Here is a 24819-nt window from a genome sequence, read left to right on the forward strand (position 1 = left end):
TGTCCAGCCATGACTTCCTGTTCCACAGGAGTACAAACATGAGGAAACACAAAGGCCAAATTCCCATAATCATTCATTACAATGAGTAAAACCAAATAATATAATTCTGATGTGCATCAAAAGATTGTTGAGCTTCACAAAATAGAAAGCGGCTGTAAGAAAATAGCTACAACATTGAAAATCCCCATTTCCACCATCAGGGCAATAATTAAGAAGTTCCAATCAACTAAAGATGTTACAAATCTGCCTGGAAGAGGACGAGCATCTAAATCGTCCTAATGTGAAGTGAGGAGGAACGTTTGAGTGGACAAAGACTCCCCAAGGATCACAGCTGGAGAATTGCAGAGATTAGTTTATGATGTTTATTCTACTTCACACAAAAGATAAAGCGTCTGTTTTCACTCTAGAAAATTACTGTGAATAATTAATAAAACACTGAAAATGTGCATTAAAATATTATCCACAAACTCTCTCTCTCTCTTTCCCTTGTGTTATCACCAACAAATATTGCGAATTACACAGAAACACTCATTACAACTAACAGTAAACAAATATATAAAGACCTTATTCCTTTCGGGTGGTGCTTAATAAACTTTTTACCGTAAATAAGCTCAGATGAACTGTAATAATAACTGTAAGTACTCTCACCTTCATTACTGCCGTATTTAGTGTCACTCTGGAGACTGTAAGCTGGATCACAAACAGTTTTTACTTGTATATCCTCCTTGAGTAACACATTTTTAGCACAGTCTCTGTTTTGTAATGTCTCTTTGTATTGATATTTGTTCACAAAGCAGTCCGGTGTAAAATGATTCGAGCGGACATACACGAATTTCGGCAGAAGTGATAGAGCATTTTCCTGGAAAACCAAGTTAATCCACCTCCTTTTCAGCAGCTCAGATTTAGGGAGTAAATGGAGAAAGCTCTGTGGATTAATCCATCCAGCTACAGAACACCTAAAACGCTTGGGAGACACTCTCAGCAGTGCAGCAATGGCGGACTCGCTGTAAACAACATGCTCAGAGCGGGTCTGTGTCAACACTGTGGGCGGGGCCTGTGGGGTTTGTGACATCACACTGCCAGGGATCTGGAAATGGCTTGTTCTGAGACACTGCTTATGATTTATGGGGATTAAAAAAAAAAGAGTGGGTGTACTCTACTGTAACTTCTGAGTGCTTTACTCTGTTGCAACACATGCATCAAATTGCCTTACATACAGATAGAGTCTCTGTCTGCTTAAAGTTTGTAAAAAGGTTACAGTAATCAGTACTTGTATTTTTGTAGGACACAGAAATGATGGAATGGAAGAAGCCTGACTAGACATTCCAGGGGTGGATCAGGCATGCAAGAGGATTTCCCCCCACTGCCAGTACAGCCTGTGATGTTGATGAGATTCTCTGGCCTGTTCCAGACCAAAGATGTGATGCTGGGGCAGAATATTTTTGTTGTTGTTTGGTGTGTTGTACTGTACATTACATTAAGGAATAAAAATTGTATAAACATGTTCATCATGTGAAAATTTCCTTGTGTGGGAGAACCACAAGCAACACAACTTATTACTGGTTTTTGTTTTTTGTAGTATTGTTTTAAATTTATCTCACCAGTGTGTAAGACTATGTTGTAGTGTGTGTGTTTTTGAGGGTTTGTGTGTGATGTGTGAGGGCAAAGTTTGGTTTTTCCGCAGGAGTGAATGGTTTTGAGAGTAGAGCTTAATTTTGACCTGAAAATAGGATGTTTGGGGAATTGGGTGAGACGTTATGGGTTTGTGTTCGATTTACAGTAAGTCACTAGAGAATGTTACTGTAATTCCTACAGGACATTTTTTACAGTGTATCTTAGGGTACTGCAGTGACAAGCACTGTACCTTTATTTCTGACAGTGTAACGGAAATGAATGACATTAACGGTTCTCAGACATGCTTTCTTCCATTGATATACGGCCGTACAATCAGAGGTTTCTGTGTCACGTCTACAGAGCATGCTCAAGACAATATGTGTAATGATGGAAAATATATTTCACCATAAAGACACATGTTTGACATAGACTATTTTATTATTGACAAATAAAATATAATTTTACAATCATTGCTGAAAGCAGCTGCTCAAACAGTTTAAACACCAAATTATCATTCCTGATATATTGTGATAAACACTTACATCATCAAGCTTTGCCTGTTCTCATAATAAACTGACAGTTAATAAGCTGCTCGAGAAAATACATGATTTAATGAGAATGATCTAAGAGAGTAAAACTGTCCTCATTTTCTAGACTTTGTGCACGTCTGCAGACCCTGAATTAATAATAAAGACACTAGCATTAACTGATCAACAAGCAGACAGAAACTGTACAATAACATGCTGAACTGAGCTAAATAAATCAGAGCATCTCTTGGGTTTGTTTGTTAACATTTAAAAAACATTTTATGTAAAAGACACTGAAAGTATTTATAATGGCACTGACAGAATCCATTAGGAGTGAATTATATTAGATTCATATTCCTCTGCTCATGTGGTTTTTGTATAATTATTCATCTGATTTGTGATGGTTCTTGTTCACAGAGGCATAAAGTTCACTGCAGTTTTCTGGAGCTCCAACTTTTGCTCCTCTGATGGAGGAATACGTCACTTTATCATCACAGTGAACCTGAATGAACATCACAGTTATTGTTTCAACACAGTTATTACAGCATGATGTTTGAGCTCAATTCAACACAGAACTTTTGAAGAACTGCAGAGAAGAATAAAAGCGATATACTGTAGGACATGCTGAGAGAAGCTGGACAACATCAAGGAAGTGTTTGCTCACCTTCTTCTTTTTGCCTTGGTTTTTACTGTACGCAGTGACCTCAATGTAAGTCACATGATCATCTCTCTGCTCCTAAATATCAAGGGAAATATGACAAACCAAGCTATTAAAGGCTGATCGTTACTACTATTTTACACAGGTGCTGCAAATGTTTCAGGTAAAGTATGTGTGAAATGTACCACCGTGACTGTCAAATATATACAGATTATTGAAGATAAATCATAGTGTTCACTGGCAGTAGGATTAATGGAAATGTTGATTGTGTCAATGATTCCACCGTATTTATTCTTATCTGTGACTTTAGATCAGAAACAATTCAAATAGACTAACTTGTCATAATCTAATCTGACTAAGTGTCATATTTTCCTCTGTGGAGAAGAGCTTAAACACTAATAACTCATGGATCAACCTGCAATACTCACCACAGACTCATCAGTCCTTCTTCTGTTATCTGAAACATGATGTAATGGGAATAATTATGATCAAACAATCTCTAATGCAGATGACAATCAGTTTTTAATAGAGTCTAGAAGAATTCTATTTTTATTCCCTGGTGAAAAAAAGTAAATTTCTTTAATGTACTTAAAGTGCTCTATTTTCGCGCACTAATTTTGTACTTAATATACTAAAAATTCTTCTTTAGTACTTCTTAAGATAATCTTAAGAACATCTAAGTGTACTCAACTGTGCTATTTTGAGACACCATGAAATATGAACTAAAATGCTTTTAATATACTATCTCTGTATTTAAAAAAATATATATATTTAGATACCACTTATAGTACATTTGAACCCGTAGTGTACTACAAGTGGTAACTAAATACATTTTTTAAATACAGAGATAGTATATTAAAAGCACATTTTAGATCATATTTCATGGTGTCTCAAAATAGCACAGTTGAGTACACTTAGATGTTCTAGAGATTATTTTAAGAAGTACTAAAGTAGAATTTTTAATATATTAAGTACAAAATTAGTGCGTGAAAATAGAGCACTTTAAGTACATTAAAGAAATGTACTTTTTTTCACCTGGGTTAACTCACTGATTTCTCTTCACTTAGAGGAAATCTGTCTAAATTACACATTTATTTTATCAGATGCTTTTTATCAGATTTTGTGTCTGTTGTTACAAAATATGAGAAACTCTGGAAACTCACCTGCTCTTTTTTTAATAATCACCCAGAGAATTAGAGCAAGAAGGAGAACAGCGAATGAAGCAGCAACAATCCCAATCACTGAGAGAAAGACTATAGAGAGACACATTCAGCATTACTGCAAATATATAAAAACAACAACTACAAATAAAATGATAAATGACACATTTCATAGCATAATTATCCATATTTATCATAAAGTAAATTGATGCTTGTGAGGTACTTGTGATGAGGATTTTATAGAAAGTTCAGTAAGTTTATTACAGCAGTGATGGTCCTCTGAGATACTGGTGTCACTTCACAGTTCAGCAGCTTTAAAGTGTTTATTATCTCAAAACTTCTATTGGTCGAGTAACAACAATAACAATATCAGGGAATATTAATATGTCCTCTGAGGTCAGTTTAACTACAATCCCCCTCACTCCCTATCCTAAACCCCACCCCGATTCCTCAGCTAATCGTGCTGGGCAGTGAGTGATGTGGATTACAAATTAAACATGGCTTGAGTCATTATTGATCAGCTCCTTGAACTTCAGAGATGATCAGATACTGATTCTAGAAAATTCTAGAGTATGAAAACAACCACTGGAATGAGAATGATAAACATACACACCTGGTTTTAGAAATGTTGGTGTAGTTTCTGGAATCAGTGATGTTGCTGTAGTTGACATTGCAACTATTAAAAACAAAATGCAAATGCAAAAATTATATTTTAATGCGTGAACACAATGTCAAGATTTACTGCTGTAGTCCAGAGCAGGTCTGCTATATGTTTATATAGCGCATTTCCAGGGCTCAAGGATGCGTTACAATGTACATTTAACAAGGAAGAAATAATACAAGTGACGACAAACAGTAATTAGAAGATACAGTAAAGGAACATTATATGGACAGGGAAGCGTACAAGGTCAGTTTTAGGAATTATTTTATTTTATGAAGCATTTTATGGCTTTGATCACTACCATTTCACAATGTCAGTATATATGAAGACATCAGAAAGAGTAGAGCCAATCTGTGAAAGGTTTCACAAATCAGAATGGTGAAGTTCTGGAGTCACACTGCAAAAAAACATGATTTCTTTTTTTCTTTTTTTTTCTTCTTTTTTTGTCTTGTTTCCAGGCCAAATATCTAAAAATTCTTAAATCAAGAAGCATTTTCTAGAGAATTAAAAATTATTGTCTTATTTTCAGAAAAATAACTCAAAATTAAGTGAGTTTTTCCTTAAAACAAGCAAAATAATCTGCCAATGGGGTAAACAATATAATGTTATTTCAAACCGGTTGAAATAAGATTATTTTGCTTACCCCATTGGCAAGTCTTTTTCTTGTTTAATGTCAATGTTAGTGTGTTGCTATTTTGTTTCCCTGAATGTTCCTGTCATGCTTTTGGATTAAAGATAATTGAAATTGAATTCTTCTTTATCATGCGCTTCTCTTCAGCCACTCAGCCTTGACAGAATACAGGACCAACAAGAAACAAGGACTCAACACTGGACTCTGGTAATGTCACCCACACTGTGCCCGGTTACGCTCTACTTCATGCCATTCACCATCTGGACTTGGCTGGCCGTGACCTGACTGACTGCCTCATGAATATCCTGACAGAGAGAGGCTCCAGCCCCTGACCAAAGTCCAGTAAAGGATCCAGCCCCTGACCAGAGTCCAGTGATGGATCCAGCCCCTGACCAGAGTCCAGTGATGGATCCAACCCTTGACCAGAATCCAGTGATGGATCCAACCCTTGACCAGAATCCAGTGATGGATCCAACCCTTGACCAGAGTCCAGTGATGGATCCAACCCTTGACCAGAATCCAGTGATGGATCCAACCCTTGACCAGAGTCCAGTGATGGATCCAACCCTTGACCAGAATCCAGTGGTGGATCCAACCCTTGACCAGAGTCCAGTAAAGGATCCAGCCCCTGACCAGAATCCAGTGATGGATCCAGCCCCTGACTAGAATCCAGTGATGGATCCAACCCTTGACCAGAATCCAGTGATGGATCCAACCCTTGACCAGAATCCAGTGATGGATCCAACCCTTGACCAGAATCCAGTGATGGATCCAACCCTTGACCAGAATCCAGTGATGGATCCAACCCTTGACCAGAATCCAGTGATGGCTCCAGCCCCTGACCAGAATCCAGTGATGGCTCCAGCCCCTGACCAGAGTCCAGTGATGGCTCCAGCCCTTGACCAGAGTCCAGTGATGGATCCAACCCTTGACCAGAATCCAGTGATGGATCCAACCCTTGACCAGAATCCAGTGATGGATCCAACCCTTGACCAGAATCCAGTGATGGATCCAACCCTTGACCAGAATCCAGTGATGGCTCCAGCCCCTGACCAGAGTCCAGTGATGGCTCCAGCCCCTGACCAGAGTCCAGTGATGGCTCCAGCCCTTGACCAGAGTCCAGTGATGGCTCCAACCCCTGAGCATGGTACAGAGTCCGCTCCAGTATGTTCTCCAGAGTCAACTCCAGGATACTCTCCAGTGTCTGCTTCAACCCCAGAGCTCAGCCCAGAGAGCATTGAACTCTCCATAATAGCTTCAACATTTATGTGTTTCTGGGCCACACACAGATCCTCACCAGCCCCTGAGTCCGCTCCAGCCCATGAGCTTGTTCCAGCTCCAGCTCCAGCCTATGAGCCAGCTCCAGTGTCTGCTCCTGTTCTCAATCCTATAACTCCTCCTAAAAAATTGTGGCCATAGTGGCCAAGCCAACTGCTGGCCCCTGAAATGCTAGTGCCACCCTGGCCCACTGAACTACCTTCACCATCATGCCTCCCTAAACTGCTGGCAAGCTGGCAAGCACACATCCCTGCCAAGTCCCACAGAGCCAGGAAAGTGCACTAAACTCACCGCCTCTACTCCGGGACACTGTGCTTCCAAGGTTGAGCCCTAGCGCTCCTCACTGCCCCCATGCAGGTACGTCTGTTGTCCCTTTGATGCCACTTGTACAGAGTCTGGGAGCCTGGCTAGCGCAGGCCCAGGTACAGCGGCGTTCAACTGCGTCCCTGTCCTGCCTACAGAGATTGCAGTCCTCCTGATGAAGGACGCAATAGAGCCTGTCCCTCCAGCCGAGATGAAGTCAGGGTTTTACAGGCCGTACTTCATAGTACCCAAAAAGAGTGGGGGGCTACAGCAAATCCTGGATCTGTGTGTCTTGAATCGGGGCCTTTACAGGATGAATGTTAGTTAAGATGACACACAAGATAACTCTAGCATTATGCACAGTAAAACACTGATTTGATGAAAGACAGTGATGATGTACCTTTAGTTTCTGGAGTCTTTATAGTTGAGGGATCCTGAGAGTTTGTGGTGTGGACTGGAATCACTGCTTTTGTTGTAACATCTTGAGCTGTAAAGGATGAATGTTAGTTCAGATGCTACATACGGTACAAAATGACAATTGTATTTTGCAATTTTTTTCAACTGCTTACACACATTTTCAAAACTTTACACAAATCCAAGAATTGCACACACAAAATGCAAAATGCCTCACATCTCTTGCAAAATGAAGCACTGCATTCAAAATATCACAAACACAGCTCAAAAGCAAACATTTGTCTTATGTTGCTGTAATATATTCTTTTTTTGGATATATCATATTTATTCAAAATGTAAAGCTCTTCTTTCATGAGCTCATACATGAGCATATACATTTCTGCATAAGATTGAAAGTAATTAGCAGAGAGATGTTGAAAAATTCACGATAAACACAAAAGCAAGATTGAAACCAAACTACAGTAGTCAACATTTGAAGTGGATCAAAACCTTTCATCAAGTTGACCTAAAACCTTCTTCTTAGGACGACTTTGATGAATGTTTTCGATCCACTTCAAATGTTGACTACTATTTTTTTTTTACTGTAAGCAATTGTTGTAGTGAATACAGTATTACACAAAAGAAAAGAAAATAAAGAAATACATTAACCATGTTTAGTTGGACAGAATCAATGTTTGTGTTTGAAAAAGAAAATCAAGATACACTTGTTTTTATGAGACGAAGGCTGAGAATTAGTATATGGTTTTGCAGATTTTGTGTAAGCAGTTGAAAAAATGTCTCGGGTTACAGATGTAACCCTGGTTCCCTGAGTAGGGAACGAGACGCTGCGTGACAACGCATTGGGAACCTTCTGCGTGATGTCGTCACTGAAGCACTCATGTATCTAACCAATCGCGTAGCGAGACGTCAGAGACGGGTGACGTCACGGACCAGGAAACTATAAAGCACACCCGGATGCAGAGCACGGTAGCTTCTGGATAAGTCTGAAGCAAGCACTCACAAGTGTGCAGGGGTACGGCAAGAGACGCAGCGTCTCGTTCCCTACTCAGGGAACCAGGGTTACATCTGTAACCCGAGACGTTCCCTTTCGTGGGAACTATCAACGCTGCGTGACAACGCATTGGGAACGCAATCCCAACTGAGCCATAGCTCAAACACTTGTCAAAGTTATCTTGACAACCCGGAGGACCCTAGGGTGGAGCCGATATCAAAGTTATAATACTTAATAAATGTGTGCTGGTATGACCATCCAGCTGCATCACATATATCACCCATGGAAACTCCTGACATCAAAGCTTTTGATGCCGCCATACCCCTAGTTGAATGGGCGCGAACATTCAAAGGAGAAGGCTGTCCGGCCGCTTCATAGGCAAGTGAGATGGCCTCGACCACCCACTTGCTCATTCTCTGCTTCGATGCTGGGCCGCCTTTTTTTAGGGGACCAATAACAGACAAACAATTGATCTGACTTACGCCACAGGGCAGCTCTGTGGACATAAGCATCCAAAGCCCTTACTGGGCACAGCAGATTAAATTTTTCCTGATCCGCAGATTCAAATGGAGGAGGATAGAAGGCCTGAAGCACAATGGGGCCTGGGACATTGGTAGGGACCTTTGGGACATAACCCGGTCTAGGATACGGGAATGCTTTCACCATTCCCGGAGCAAATTCAAGAAAAGAAGGAGCAACAGAAAGTGCTTGTAAGTCTCCTATCCGCTACAGAGAAGTGATAGCCAAAAAAAGAGAATCGTTTTAAGAGTGAGGAACCTCTCAGGAACCTCCTCTAGTGGTTCAAAGGGAGCCTCCGCTAACCCCTGTAAGACCACGGCCAAGTCCCAGGCCGGAACCCTTGTGCGCACTGGAGGCCTCAACCTCAATGTGCCACGGAGGAAGCATGTGACGAGGGGGTCTCGACCTACCGAGATATTCCCCTCAAGAGGAGCATGTTATGCTGAAATTGCTGCAATGTAAACCTTCAAGGTTGAGTGAGATAGGCCCTCCGAGAATTTTTCCTGGAGGAATTTTAGCACACAGCTAATAGAAGAAAGGACAGGGTCCATATTATTGTTTCTACACCAGGTAGAAAACAAATTCCATTTGTAGGCATGCAACTTCCTCGTGGTGGCAGCATGGGTCCCTGGGACAGGAATCAAGGCTTTTTCCACATGACCCGAGCACGAAGGCATCGCTGCGTGACTTCGATCATGCGAAAAGGGTTTCTCCTCAGGGAAAACCCCTTGGTCCTGTGCCACCACTGTAAGGGTCTCATGTGCAGAAGGCCAATTTTAATCACGTTGGACGCAGCTGCCATCAGACCCAACAGTCTCTGAAACTGTTTTAAAGTGAGAGTGGTTCGAAGGGAGCCTCAGCTAACCCTTGTAATACCACAGCCAGGTCCCAGGCTGGCCTCAACCTCAGTGTGCCACAGAGGAAGCGAGTAACGAGGGGGTCTCGACCCACCGAGAAGCCACCCTCAAGAGAAGCATGAAAGGCTGAGATAGCCGCAACGTAAACCTTCAAGGTTGAAGGCGATAGGCCCTCCGATAATTTTTCTTGGAGAAATCTTAGCACAAAGCTGATAGGAGGGTGGACAGAGTCCATATTATTCTGTCTGCACCAAGCAGAAAATAAATTCCGTTTATAGGAATAAAGCTTCCTCGTGGCGGGAGCTCTGGAGTTAAGGATGGTCTCCACAACCTCAGTTGGAAGACCAGCATCTATGAGCCTGGCCCCCTCAGAGGCTAGGCCCATAGCTTCCACAGTTCTGGGCGGGGATGTATTATCGAGCCGCCCGCTTGCGACAGGAGGTCCTGTCTAAGGGAAAGCTCCATTGGGGAGCCGTTTAGTAAGGACACTAGGTCCGAGAACCATATTCTGGTTGGCCAGAAGGGGGCTACCAGTATTAGGCTGACCCCTTCCCGGTGTACTTTCTCCAGAACTCCCAGGAGCAAGGTGATCGGGGGAAATGTAGCTTCGGCCACGTCTGTACCATGGTATCCAGACCCAGAGGTGCTGGATGTGTTCGGGAGTACCAGAGTGGTCACTGGGTTGACTCTCCCAAAACAAATAGGTCGACTTCCGCTCGACCGAAATTTTTCCATAGGAGATCCACCACTTCTGGGTGGAGTCTCCACTCCCCGGGCCTCGGCCCCTGTCTCGACAGGGCGTCTGCTCACTTTATACCCCAGGATGAAAGCTGGCTTCAGAGAGAGCAGCTTCCCTAGGGACCATCGGAGGATCCGACGGGCCAAGTAGTAAAGTTGGCAAGACCGCAGACCCCCTGATGGTTTATATATAAGACCACTGCCGTGTTGTCCGTGCGGACCAACACGTGATGGCCTCTCTGGTCTGGGAGAAAGTGTTTTAATGCTAGAAACACCACCATCATCTCCAACCGATTTATGTGCCGGCCTGGTATGCAGAAAGGCTTTCACCATACCAGGTGCAAACTGCTGACAGCGCTTGTAAATCACCAATTCTCTTCAAAGAAGAGACGGCCAGGAGAAAGATAGTTTTAAGTGTCAAGAACTTGTCTGACACCTTCCAGGACCTCCCATAGACCCTGAGCTGAGCGACCACTCATGATCGCCCCCCATCCCGTGAGGTAGGCATCTGTCGTAAGCATTACACGACGACCAGAAATCCCCAGCACGGGTACCTGGGACAGGAACCAGGGATCTTTCCACATGGCCAGAGCACGAAGGCATTGCCGCGCGACTTTTGATCATGCGAAAAGGATTTCCCCTCGGAGAAAATCCCCTGGTCCTGAGTCACCACTGTAAGAGTCATATGTGCAGAAGGCCAAAAAGGTATGACGTTGGACGCAGCTGCCATAAGACCCAACAGTTTCTGGAACTGTTTTACAGTGAGTGACTGGCCTAACTTCACCCCTTTCACGGCTGCGAGAATGGAACTCACACGAGCAGGAAACAAATGTGCCTGCATCATGGTGGAGTCCCAAACTACACCTAGATAAGTGGTAGTCTGAGCCGGAACTAGCACACTCTTTTTTTTTTTTTTTTTTTTTAGCATTGAGCCTCAGCCCGAGCCTTTTCATGTGGTACAGAGCAGCATCTCGATGCTGAACTGCTAGTTGCTCTGATTGAGCTAGAATCACTTTCTATGTAATTCAGTACGTGGATGCCCTGGAGTCTCAGTGGAGCCAGCACTGCATCCACGCACTTCGTGAATGTGCGGGGTGATAATAACAGGCCGAAAGGAAGAACCCTGTATTGGTAAGCTTTGCCCCCGAAAGCAAACCTGAGGAACTTCCTATGGGAAGGATGGATGAACACCTGAAAGTATGCCTCTCTCAGGTCTATTGCCACAAACCAGTCCTTGGACCTGATCTGTGGGATAATCTGTTTAAGTGTAAGCATCTTGAATTTGAGCTTTCGTATTGAGTGATTTAACACATGTAAATCTATGATAGGACACATCCTTCTTTGGAACAATGAAGTAGCGGCTGTAGAAGCCTGACAGCTTGCTGGGAGGAGGAACCCTTTCTATAGCTCAATTTCGCAAGAGTGTCATAACCTCTTGTTCCATAACCAGAGACTGCTTGGGGGTCACCACTATGGGAAAGACCCCATTGAATCTGGGCGGGCGAGACCCTGTAACCCTCTGATGAGCAGCATCCATTTTGATATATTCGGTAGAAGTTTCCATTCTACCATAAAATCTACTAAGGGAACCAGTCTCTCAGACTGACCTCTGGTGTTTTTGAGCACTCGATTCAACGTTCTGGAGCGGTGCACCGGCAGAAAACAGATGAATCAAGTCATAACCGGCTCTCCTCGGAGAGTCGGTGGAGACCGTTGTGCCCTGACGCACACTGGGTGGCAGGGTTAGCATAACGGCCCCCTGAGGGCGCCAAAGGGGGACAGGTGTCAGATATTCTAACACAGGACCCCCTCCGGAGGGGGCTGCCCTCATGGATCCTGGCCCACAGATGTCAGGACCTCTTTGAAGCCTTCTTGGTGGTAATAACAGTCCGCAGATCTGTCCTACTTCACAAGGACTTCAGCTGTGTCACCTGTCCCGGTCCCCAAGCTTTCTGCGGGGGAGCAAGGGTGGTGACACCCTTTTCCTTTAAATTCCTCAGAATTTAATGTATTCAATATTTCATTTAATCCTTAAATTAAATGCAGCCCAAAACAGTCAAAAATGACAGGCTGAATATATTAGAATACAAAGAGAATTATAGCTCGTAATAGTTTGCAAGGTATTATAGGGAAAGAGAGAAAGGGAAACTCCCGTCTACTCAGTTCCCTCCAGATATATATATATTATGTATAAACATTATATACAATATATATACTACGTGCACGCAATCTATGCGCAGCCTTGGCAAACGCAAGATCCGAGCGAGCCGTATATTTTTTGTTGCACACTTAATCTACACGCTGCCTCGGCAAACGCGAGATTCGAGCTATATATTCCTTATTGCAGGCTTAATCCACGCGCTGCCTCGGCAAACGCGAGATCTAAGCCTCGTGTTAGACTTTTATTCCCTCGAGAATAAAGCCAACAGGAGTGGAGATAAAAACTCCCGCTAGTTCATTTCTTTTACACTCCGGGACATTTTTATGAATGAACCGTCAGCTGCTTTGTTTTTGAACTGACGTGCATGCTCCACTCCCTAACACGATGTGTGTGAGGTGGCGAGTCCTCAGATCGATATCACAATATCCACCTCCTCAGAGCTGGCATGTGAAATACCGGTGCCTCAACCCGGGGAAGAAACCGCAGAGCGTGCTTCCACCTGGGAGACGGCACTGAACCTGGCAGGTAAGGGCAGAGAAAGGGCAACGCCCATCTCTAACCCCTCTGTCAGATCCATTTGTGAACCCCACGAATGGCTTCTTTTCCGCGATCCGCGGGGAACACTGGAACACAGTATTCTGAGAGCGAGTTTCTTTTTTTTTTATATATATATATATTGCACACAGACGGCTCCCTCGAGAGCTGCCCAGGCTTACTCAACTCCCATTCAACTGCTGTTTCTCGCCATAATACGTGTCTTTTTTATATATATATATATATATATATATATATATATATATATATATATATATATATGGATTGGTGTGAGATACTCTTGTCCTCAGACAAAGATATCGTGACTTGTTTATATGAAATAAGACAAACAACACCAAATAAGACACACGATAACATAGAGTGCTTGCTGAAGACACAGAAGCTACCGTGCTCTGCATCCGGGTGTGCTTTATAGTTTCCTGGTCCGTGACGTCACCTGTCTCTGACGTCTCGCTACGCGATTGGTTAGATACATGAGTGCTTCAGTGACGACATCACGCAGAAGGTTCCCAATGCGTTGTCACGCAGCGTCGATAGTTCCCACGAAAGGGAACTGTAATTAGTCAACACACAAGCATTATGCTAACATTATGCACAGTAAAGGATGTCACATCAAGACAGTGATGATGTACCTTTAGTTTCTGGAGTCTTTATAGTTGAGGGATCCTGAGAGTTTGTGGTGTGGACTGGAATCACTGCTGTCATTGTAACATCTTGATCTGTAAAGGATGAATATTAGTTCAGATGATTCTTACTGCATAATAATAAAATCATACTTTAATCAGCTAACAGAGACTCTAACCTGAATACTTGACAGTGTATGTGACTGAGGTCTTGATTTGATTTCTGAGAGTAAGCCGACATCTCCACTCTCTGTTGTCATCTTCCTTCAGGAGTGTTGTAGTCAGAGTGATGATACAGAGTCCTGAAGATGATATCTGATATCTGGAGTCTGTCAGATTAACACCAGCCTGATTCACCCACAACAGATGAATTTCCTCAGAACGGGCCCAATTATCACAAGATTCTCCATCATATGAATACAACTGACAGGAGAGAGTCACAGAGCGACCTGGACTGATCTCAGTCTGTGAGGATGATGATGATGATGATGATGATGATGATGAAACTGAACACAAGACACAAATCACATTACAGACTTTAGTCTTTAAAAATGTTTAAAGAGAGGATTGGGACCTTTTTAAATTAACCACAAAATCATAAAATTACCATGAAGAACATGCAATGAAACACGTGCTTCAGTTCCTTGTTTTTGTCCATTCACATATAGTTGGCAGATGTAAAATCCAAGAGCTTCTTTTGTGACGTTCTTGATGTTCAGAGAGCAGTCAGACCCCAGACTCAGTCTCTCATGTCTCTCTGAGTCTTTCCTCTTTTTCCCTGAAGTAATCAGTTCAACTGTCCCTGATTGTCTGAAACTGGTATAGATCCATGTAGTTGAGTTGCAGTCAGAAAGAGCATTATTACAGGGCAGACGGACATCTTCACCAGAACTGATGAACACATGAGCATCATCTACTCCACTGGTACCTGAAACACAAGTACATTTGAGTGATCATTATGTTATATATTAATAAATGAAAATATAAAACATATCAGCATAAAAAGCAGAAGATTCATACAGTCTTTTCCTCACTTAATGCAAACACACTCTCCAGAATAAACTGTTTTTCTTCATCAGAGAGCTGTTCAGATCACTCACACACTCTTAATATGAAGATAATGTTGATCATCAGATGTTTGAGTGTGACTCTATGTCCAGTATCAGGAATAATACACTGTATGTATCAATACACAACTCTGAGATCACAACTTGAATAAACTGATCATGTTCAAATGAACTCTTTCCAGACTAACTCCACTAAATGTCTTTAGAGAAAGTACAGATTTCTTTACCTGTGAGAAGTGAGCAGAGAATGATCAGTCCCAGCAGACACAGATCACACTTATCACACATTTTCTGTTTCTGTCAGTCTTCCTCTTCATTATACGCTCACAACTCTTTCTCTAAACATCATCAGCTCCTCCTGTGTTTGTTAACTTCCTCTGATCTGAGCGAATGAGTGTTTCAATCCGGCTACAGTTGATATATAGTGACGCTGTGCCAGTGCATGATGGAGAAGTGTTGCTTCACAGCTCTCTTATTAATATCCACTCTAATTATGTTTTGTTGATTTACAGTACACTTTTACTGTAATAGGAACTGTCCCTCAAGAGCATCTTATGGTGACGTGTTCAATAATAAGAGCTCAGGCAGTTTTTGTATCAGTTACTCTGTTATAGGGGTGACATTTATCATCCTGGCCATAAGAAGGTGATAGAAAGAGGAAAAGAAGGTTTCCTTTAAAAGAGAAGAAAGGAGGGCATGTTAATGGAGTGTGTTTGGTGGGGTGAAAGAAAGCCGAACATCACCTTTTGTTTTGGGATTTCAGTGAATTATATTTCAAATGCTCAACTGAAATCCCAATGCACATTTGATGTATTCTTGACAAATGTTTATTTTATATTGTTTAGAAGCTCACAGAAGACTCTGTTATGGGGCTCTAAAAGAGAAAAAGGATTGTTTGTGCAAATATTTACTACAATATTACCTGGTTTGGATTACACCAGTGGGATTTAGTGTCTATAGTGACTTTATAGTTTCATCGACTGCTACATCTACAGCATTCAGATAAGAACTTTTGCATTATGAACTATATTTCCATTACTGCTGTTGCTTTCTAAAACTCTCTGATATTCCTTTCATACTTTATTCATTTTTGTTTGGTCTATTTGTGCTGTAGTGTCTGTATGATGATGATCTGAATTTATTCCAGAGTCAAGACTTTCTCACGATACTGAGATGGCTGATCGCTGTTCTACACTTCCGTAACTAAAATAGTGAATTAATTATAGCAGTTGTAGTGTTTCAGAGCTGTGAGCTCACTGTTGAGGTTTGGAAACATGTTCCTCTGAACTCAGTTTAACCCCATCGAGCAGTGATCATCTCTGAACCCAGTTTAGACTGTTGATTCTGAATCATTCTGATGTCACTTCCTTTTCTTTCTTTAAGTGCTGCATGACATTCAACTCCATCTTTTCAGTTACAGTTTTTCTCAATTGATTTGACACATTTCTCCAAACGCAGATCACTGTTCTCAAAACAGTTAACTCAGTGATCTCAACACTTAGTAATTGTCTTAAACAGATTGTACACTCTAAAAAATGCTGGGTAAAAAAAAAAACAAGCTGGGTAAAATATGGACAAACCCAGCAGGTTGGGTTAAAAGGCACCTATTATGCCCTCTTTCACAAGATGTAATATAAGTCTCTGTTCTGGTCAGGTTTCAGCTTACAGTTTTTTCCAATTGCTAACACACTAAAATGACATGCACAGCACAATTATTTAAACTGACACACAGAGAGCAAAACTTCTTCTCAAGTCTCCAAAAGTCTAAACACCTTTTCTGTTTTACACACATTTTGCATTTCAAAATAGCACTTTTTAAATTCACTAAATACAGTTCTCTGCATAAGACACAACAATCTGACATAAAGTCACATGTTTGCCATTTCAAAACACTGCCATTCAAAATGACACTACATGAGCTAATTGTCCAATTACATGTGCCACCTGGCCAAACACCTCAGTGGTTAATTGTTAACACTTCAATCAGGATGTAAGCACTATGAAAAGACCACAGGTGAGAACCTTTTTTTTTTACAACAACAATGGAAGACATTGCAGAGAGAGGAAGAGGAAGAGGAAGAGGGAGGTTGAGAATAAGAGGGGGAGGAAGAGTGAGAGGTAGGGGTAGAGCAGGTAGAGGAGTTCATGGCCAAAGAAGACAAACACTTTCAAATGAAATCAGAGCAACCTTAGTAGATCATGTCATCAACCATGGGTTGACAATGCGTGAGGCTGGACAGACTTGAGCCGTTTTACTGTCGCCTCTGTCATCCGGACCTTTAGACTGGAGAACAGGTATGTAACCAAAATTTCATGTAGTACACATGTAGTATACCCCATGTCATAGTGTATCAGTTGGGTGACACCTGTTTACTTAGTGTATGACATCAGCCATTCATGAACTGTACAAGTTTCCTGTACAATGTACTCTACTGTGGGGGAAAATATTTAGGCTGCATTGTCCAAGCCCTATATATATTTTTATTTTATTTTTTCTAAAGGACTGAGAGACGACACCATGGTGGAGGAAGGGGCCAAATGTTCACCGGGGTACAGGAAGCTGCCATTGTAAACTTGGTTTTGGAAAATAATGAAATCAGATTACGAGAAATTCAAAGCCACATCATCCAAGACAACACCTTATTCAACAACATTCAACGAGTTAGTCTGTCCACATTGGCTCGCATTCTCAAGCGAAACCAAATCAGAATGAAACAACTTTATAAGGTGCCGTTTGAGAGAAACTCTCAAAGAAACAAAGAGTTCAGACGAGCATATGTGGATGTAAGTACTATATTGACTGCAGTACACTACACACAACATTGTTTCCCAGTGTACTGGATAACACCATATTGAGTGATTTTTGTTCTTTGTTTTCAGGGAGTACTGGAAATGGATGCTCATGCAATCCCACATGAGTTCATCTTTATAGATGAGGCTGGGTTCAACCTAGCAAAGACCAGAAGAAGAGGGAGAAACCTCATTGGCCACAGAGCCATTATAGATGTTCCTGGCCAACGTGGTGGGAACATCACAATGTGCGCTGCCATCTCCAATATGCATGGTGTCCTCCACCGTCATGCCAAACTTGGACCATATTCTCACATTTCTGGACAGACTTCACAACATTCTCATACCACCAGAGCGTATGAATGATGCAGACCATCAAAGAAACCGGTACGTTGTAGTATGGGACAACGTGAGCTTTCATCGTGCAGCCCCAGTCCAAAACTGGTTTGCTGACCACCCAACATTTCTCGTGCAATACCTCCCACCATACTCACCATTTCTGAACCCCATAGCAGAATTCTTTTCGGCATGGCGGTGGAAGGTATACGACCGGCAGCCCTTTGTGCGCATGCCTCTTGTGCAGGCCATGGAAGAGGCATGTGATGAGATTGATGTGGGTGCAATTCAGGGATGGATAAGGCACTCAAGGCGCTTCTTCCCTCGATGTCTGGCAAGGGAAGATATTGCCTGTGATGTTGACGAGGCGTTGTGGCCAGACCCGGCTGTGCGGCAAGATGCTGCCTAATTATTTTTCTTGCCTTTTTTTTTTTTTTTTTTTTTTTTTTTACTGTAATATATTTTTTTTCAGAAATTTTCTTTTTCAGTTTACTTTTTTTGTAAGAATATTTTTGTTCAGTCCCATGTAAATATATCTGCTGTGCTTATGTTGTACTGACTTGTTTACTGTAGTGAAGGAAAAAAAATAAAAATGTTGCAACAGCATGTGTGTGTATCTGCAAATATTTCTGTGCATGTGAACAATCTGATACATATTTTAGTATTATGGCAAAGCATACTAAAGATGGGGGTGCTTTTCATTATGCCCAACAGTGTGTAGGTGGTTAGGCAAAAATCTGGTAATATGAATGAAGTGTGTGCCATTTCATGCAAAAGTTTGATTTTGATAATGCTCTGTGTAGTTTCGGTTGCAGTGCTTGATTTTGCAGGATATATGAGGTATTTTGCAGTTTGGGTGTGTGGTTTTGTGAATTGTGTTAAGTGTTTTGATAAAACCAGACTAGTTTGAAAAATTGTGTGTTAGCAATTGGAAAAAACTGTAAAGTCTATTACAAACTGGATGATTCTCAGAATAAGACTTATTTACTTAACAAAATAGCAGTATGTGATGTTAAATTCAGTCTGTCTCTGCAGTGTTGAGGTGAGAATTGAACACTCTCTGAATAAGGAGGAGGAGTTTGTAGCCAGAAGGAGAAAAGCTGTTCTAGAAAGCCTGCAGAAGCTTCAGATACACTGCAGTCAGGTAAAACCTTATTTATAGGCTACTGCATGTATCTTCCTGGCTATTCCTTATTCTTACAAATTATTTCATAACTGATAAACATCAAATGTTTGCAAAGTCAAACTGTTTGTGTTTTAGACTGAAGTGCCAAACATTGCATTACTGGGTTCTGGAGGAGGACAAAGAGCCATGGTGGGATTGCTGGGATCCCTGGTTCAGCTCCAGAAAACAGGTCTGCTGGACTCCATCCTTTATCTGAGCGGAGTCTCTGGATCCACCTGGTATGAACAACAACACACACACACACACACACAGATGTGGTGAATGCCAAAATTGACAGCAAATGTTGTTCCTCTGAAGGTGTATGGCCTCCTTATATCAGGAACCAGACTGGTCCACCAAACTAGAGACTGTGAAAGATAAGATCATCCAGAGACTAAACGGTCCTGGAGTCAACTGGACAGAAGCATTTGACAAACTGAAGAAATATTATGGGAAAGACATATTCAGTATGACTGACGTCTGGGCCGCGATGTTCGTCACAAATTTTGTGAAAGAGGTCTGTACCACATCCCACAACCCTCAATGATGTATACAATCTTAATGAAGAGCTATATATTTATATTGATATATATGACACACTTGATTAAAAATATGATTTTGTTAGTCATAAATGAGAAACTTTGTCATAATTATGACTTAGTATCTGATTAATTGAGAAACTTGTAATAATGACAAATGTTAATACATACAATAATATGTCAATACAATAATGACATACGTTAATGATAAACGTTCTTGTCATTATTAGCAGCACAAACGTCTCGGTTTATGACTGTAAAGGTCATTGCACACTGAGTCCGAAATTCGCATGCGAAACTTTCGTACGTTAAAAAATAAATTCGATCTCACGTTATGTCAATCGTGTTTGCACACTGCCTCCGAAACTTTCGTCCGTCAAAAAAATATTCGGATCAGGTTCGATTTTCTGCGTTTTTCGCATCCGTGGCACAACGCCTACACCCTGGAGCAGTTGGACTGCTGTTCTGCCCACAAAGCCCCTGCATCCAACCTCCACTATTAATATAATTAAAGTAAACAACTGGACACAAATGTTTGCTGTGAAATATTATAATAGCTCATTAAACACAAAGTTTCCACAATGAAAAAAGTGTCTAGCAGGAGGTTTTTACTTGAGCTTGTTTGTGACTTAAGAAACTGTCTCAGGTCTCCCCTAAACTGACATGATAAATTACAGCTGCAAAATGTTTTCTCTTCAGATAGACGAACACACACCCACAGACCATTGGGACCAGCAGAGTAAAGACCCGTTTCCCATCTATGCAGTGATTGACAAGCACTGCAAACAGAACAAAGATGGAGGTGTGTGTGTGTGTGTGTGTGTGTGTGTGTGTGTGTGTGTGTGTGTGTGTGTGTGTGTGTGTGTGTGTGTGTGTGTGTGTGTGAGAGAGAGAGAGAGAAAGACATTCAGAGAAAATGTGTTTGTTTCAGCTGTTATATGACCGTGTTTCTGTCTGCAGATCCCTGGTTTGAGATCACTCCTCATGAAGCAGGTTATTCTCTCACTGGAGCGTTTGTGAAAACCTCCAGCTTTGGCAGCAAGTTTGAAGATGGACGTAAGATCAAGAACCAGTCTGAAATTGACATGCTGTACCTGCAAGGTATATAACAATCTGTGTTTTAAAGGAGAGTTTATTAATATTTATAATTTAAACTTACATTCTACAGATTCTCCATTATAAATTGTGCATTGAACTGAATTAGATAATACAGTAAAATAGATCAGTAGTCTCTGGGATGTATATTGATCTGGAGATCAGGTCTGTCAAAACTGAAATATAAATATTACAATTAGAAATGTTGAAAAATAATTAAAAAAACAATTTCACCAATACATTGAAGTGCTGCTTTCCAACATAAATCTTCTCATTACACAGTGATTTAAAAGAAAGATCATTTTTGCTTCACAATAAGAGCTTTATTAATAACTATATGCATCAGACTGATTGTATTATACATTTTATTTTAAAGAATGATGCATTTTTGTTTAATGTAAACACTTTTAAACTTGAATGTGTTTTCTGCAGCTCTGTGTGGCAGCGTTTTATCTGATGGAGTCGAGATCCTTAAATTCCTCTGGGAACGAATAAAAGGTGCAACTTCATTTGTTCTCAAGATTAATTTCTGTATAAAGCTGACAGTCATATTATTATCATGTGAACTTCATTTGATCCCCCTTCCCTCCCCCACCTCACCCCTCCACTCCAGAGTTCCTTCATCATTTCCTGCCTAAAAGAGAAACAGGGATGTCTGGGGGGAAAAGTAAAGGTAAAGCTTTTCTTACTGCTTTTGTTTATTGACAAGTTGTGTGCTGTTCATGAATACCTGCTAAAAATTTAAACGTTTTAAAGTCCCCATGAAATCACTTCAGTGTGACTTTAATGATTAAAAAATAAAAGTGATCTATAATGATGATTATCAACTGAAAACTCCTGATATCTGAATGTCATTAATTTGGGGATGGAAAGACATTTTGCATATGTTTGTTTAACGTGTGTTTTCTTCAGAAGACGAATGTTATCAGGTGCTCATGGATCTGGTGGACATGAATCTCTCTGTTTTGAATGGCATTGATCCGTCTGATCTCGATGTATCCATCAGAACGAAGCTGAACGGTAAGATTTTCCTAAGGTGTGCTAGAAAATGTATCATTAATGGCTTTTCTGGATACATTAACATGCAAAAACATCTGTTTTGGATAGTAAATAAATAACACAAGATACACAAACTAGAATTATACAGATAACAAGAACTCAATCTGCACATTCTCCTCTTTTTACAGAGCTCACCGGAGGCAAACATCAGCTGATTTTTCAAGACAAAAAACTGAATCTCACTGATAAAGAAGCTGCAAAACAGTATATGAAACAATACACTGAGGATGTGTGTAATGATTTGAGTCATTGCTTCTGTTTCCGGCCTTTTGGTAAATTGAACTATCTTTACAATGTTAATTTGTTTACAATGTTAAAGCTGAAGAAAAACTTTTTTCCAAAGAACCATATAGTCAACTATAAACATATAAAGAATATAAAACAATATCAGAACCATTTACTGAATATAAGAACCTGTGTATTTGTTTTACAGATATTTGGATAAGAATTTTCATATGCATGGATCTGTGGATCTGGGGCAGGAATAATAACTTCCTCCACAACATGAAAGGTGAGAACAGAAACTCAAATGGACAGATGCTGACTGGAAATTCATTGTGAATAATACTGTATTATAATGCTGTGATTCTCAGATGAAGCAGTGCCCTCCACTCTTCAGGAAACTGAGACGAGAGACTATGAAGATGCCGGACTGTTGCTGAACTCACCCTACTTCTCAGTGCTGAGAAAAGAGAGAGACATCGACCTCATCATTTCACTGGACTTTAGTGAAGATCTTGATCTGTTTACGGTATTATACACACAGAATTCACTCATTTAAATGAATAAATCCTCTAGAAATCATCATTTACTCCCTCTCATGACATTCCAAACCCGTGACTTGTTTATTCTGTAGAACACAACACCAGACTTTTTTAAATAAAATCTTTTTTTAAATAAAATCATGTTTGGGACTCATAATGAAAGAAATTAAAAGAAGAGGATGACTAGTTTCACAACATTGCCAACACTATTTTATTCTCCTTTTTTCATTCCTTCTCAACCAGAACATTGACTCTTGCAGCCTCTAGTGGGCTGGCCCAGTATTGCAGTCTGTGAACATTAACACTTATGACATTCATAATGACCACCAGAGTTCACACTAACCTAAAATGTACAGGATTTTAAACACATTAACTGATAATTACAAATGCTGTATTTCTGGAATTGTCTCGCTCTGTTTTAGTTCAGTTTTCTGAGATTGTTAGTTTCCATGGTTATTCATTAGTTCCTCATCTGTTCATTGTTCCTTTGTTTATTCTGTCTGTGTATTTAAACCCTCAGTTTTCTCTGTTCATTTTCTTGTTGTCTTAGTTTTAACTTGTTTATATTTTCCTGTGCTCTCCTGCATGCTCTGAGCACTATTATTAAAAACTTATTATAGCCTGTGTGATTCCCAACAACTAAGACACCTGAAAATCTTTTAAACCGATAAAAGGAAACCATTTTAAAATAAGTGCATGAGTTTTCATTTATGATACCTTGAGAATGCTAACAGATAGCACTCTCTTTTATCTCAGAGGGTGGTTCTCATCCTGATGATTTCAGTGAATACCTACTTCAATTTAAACGGTCTAACACTTTTAATCAAACAATATTGTGATGTTTTTCCACTACAGACGGTGAAGGAAGCTGCTGAGATGTGCAAGGAACTAAAGATCCCTTTCCCTGAGGTCAACATTCCCAGTGAAGACATAAAGAAACCGAAGGACTTCTATGTGTTCAAAGGCCAAAACACTCCAACTGTGATCCACATCCCTCTCTTTAATGTGGTCAACTGTGGAGGCAAGTTAAAGTCTTACAATGTCCTGAATGTAATTGAAATATCAACTCTGTTCTGATTTAAGTGTGTTAATGTTTCTTCAGATGATATTGAGACCTGGAGGAACAAATATGCCACATTTCAACATCCTTACAGCGCTGAGATGATCACTGATCACATGGAGGTCGCTGGAAAAAACATCACAAACAACAAAGACAAGCTGCTGGAGCAGATACGCCTCACCATAGGGCCAAAAATACACTAATAATGAAAAATAAATATCAGTGGTGTGCAGTGTTCTGAAATGAGGCAGCAAAGTCCTCACTGTTTGTTTAGTTTTTTCAAATTTAAATTCATGTTTCAGTTAGACTTAATGCTGACACATTTTTGACAAACGTGGAATGCAAATGAAAATGAAAGGCGGGATTTATTGTGTGCAAAGCAATAGGCCAATCAGATCTTATTCACAGCAGCTCCATCTTTAACAGGAATGAAATTGAGACTGTGAGGGAAAGACATACATTTCTTCAGTGGGTTGTATTGTTATTTAATGTGCTTTTGGATTGCTCTGCAGATGAAAAACTGCACCATATCTTTCCAAGAAATTTCATTAGTCAAAAAACGTCTTGGGTTACGAGTGTAACCCTTGTTCCCTGAGTAAGGGAACGAGACGCTACGTCGGTGACGTGATGGGAATCCTCTGCATTTTTGTGTTCGTGAAGCACTATTGTATCTAACCAATGAGAGAACGCGACGTCAGAGGCGGGTGACGTCACGGACCGGAACCTATAAAGCATGCCCGGAAACAAAGAACGCTAGCTTCTGTGATATGTCTGAAGTAAGCGCTCCAGGCATGCTGGAGGTACGGCAACGTGACGTAGCGTCTCGTTCCCTTACTCAGGGAACAAGGGTTACACTCGTAACCCAAGACGTTCCCTTTCGTGGGAACTATCAACGCTACGTCGGTGACGTGATGGGAACGCTGTCCCAACTACGCCGAGCCTCCAGGTGCCTGGCTACTATCTTGTAAAACCAAAGCACCCGGAGTTCTATTCACATTAAGATTATAAAATCTGATGAAGGTGTGCTGGGATGACCATCCAGCAGCACCACAAATGTCAGCCAAGGGAACCCCTGACATATGAGCTCTTGAAGCAGCCATACCTCTTGTTGAGTGTGCCCTAACATCCAAGGGGCACGGAAGCCCCAGGGCTTTATAAGACAAAGTGATGGCCTCAACCACCCACTTACTCATCCTTTGCTTGGACGCTGGGCCCCCTCGACTCGGGGACCCATAACATACGAACAGCTGATCT

The 24819-nt window shown here is 41.1% G+C and overlaps 1 protein-coding gene and 1 pseudogene across 1 annotated transcript; one reads left to right on the forward strand and one right to left on the reverse strand.

Moving 5' to 3' along the window:
* The window catches only part of LOC137035028 (carcinoembryonic antigen-related cell adhesion molecule 3-like), a 30401-nt pseudogene extending 15287 nt beyond the window's left edge, over window positions 1–15114 (reverse strand).
* Window positions 15115–18892: 3778 nt separating this feature from the next.
* On the forward strand, window positions 18893–23768 carry LOC137035029 (cytosolic phospholipase A2 gamma-like). Its single transcript, XM_067408274.1, has 12 exons — window positions 18893–19027; window positions 19145–19287; window positions 19367–19565; window positions 20287–20389; window positions 20548–20688; window positions 21115–21180; window positions 21595–21702; window positions 21870–22013; window positions 22175–22252; window positions 22335–22492; window positions 23361–23526; window positions 23608–23768. The coding sequence occupies exons 1-12, from the start codon at window positions 18893–18895 to the stop codon at window positions 23766–23768; spliced, it is 1602 nt and encodes a 533-aa protein (XP_067264375.1).
* Window positions 23769–24819: the final 1051 nt, after the last annotated feature.

This window comes from Chanodichthys erythropterus, chromosome 13, assembly GCF_024489055.1.
Source record: "Chanodichthys erythropterus isolate Z2021 chromosome 13, ASM2448905v1, whole genome shotgun sequence".
NCBI lineage: Eukaryota > Metazoa > Chordata > Actinopteri > Cypriniformes > Xenocyprididae > Chanodichthys > Chanodichthys erythropterus.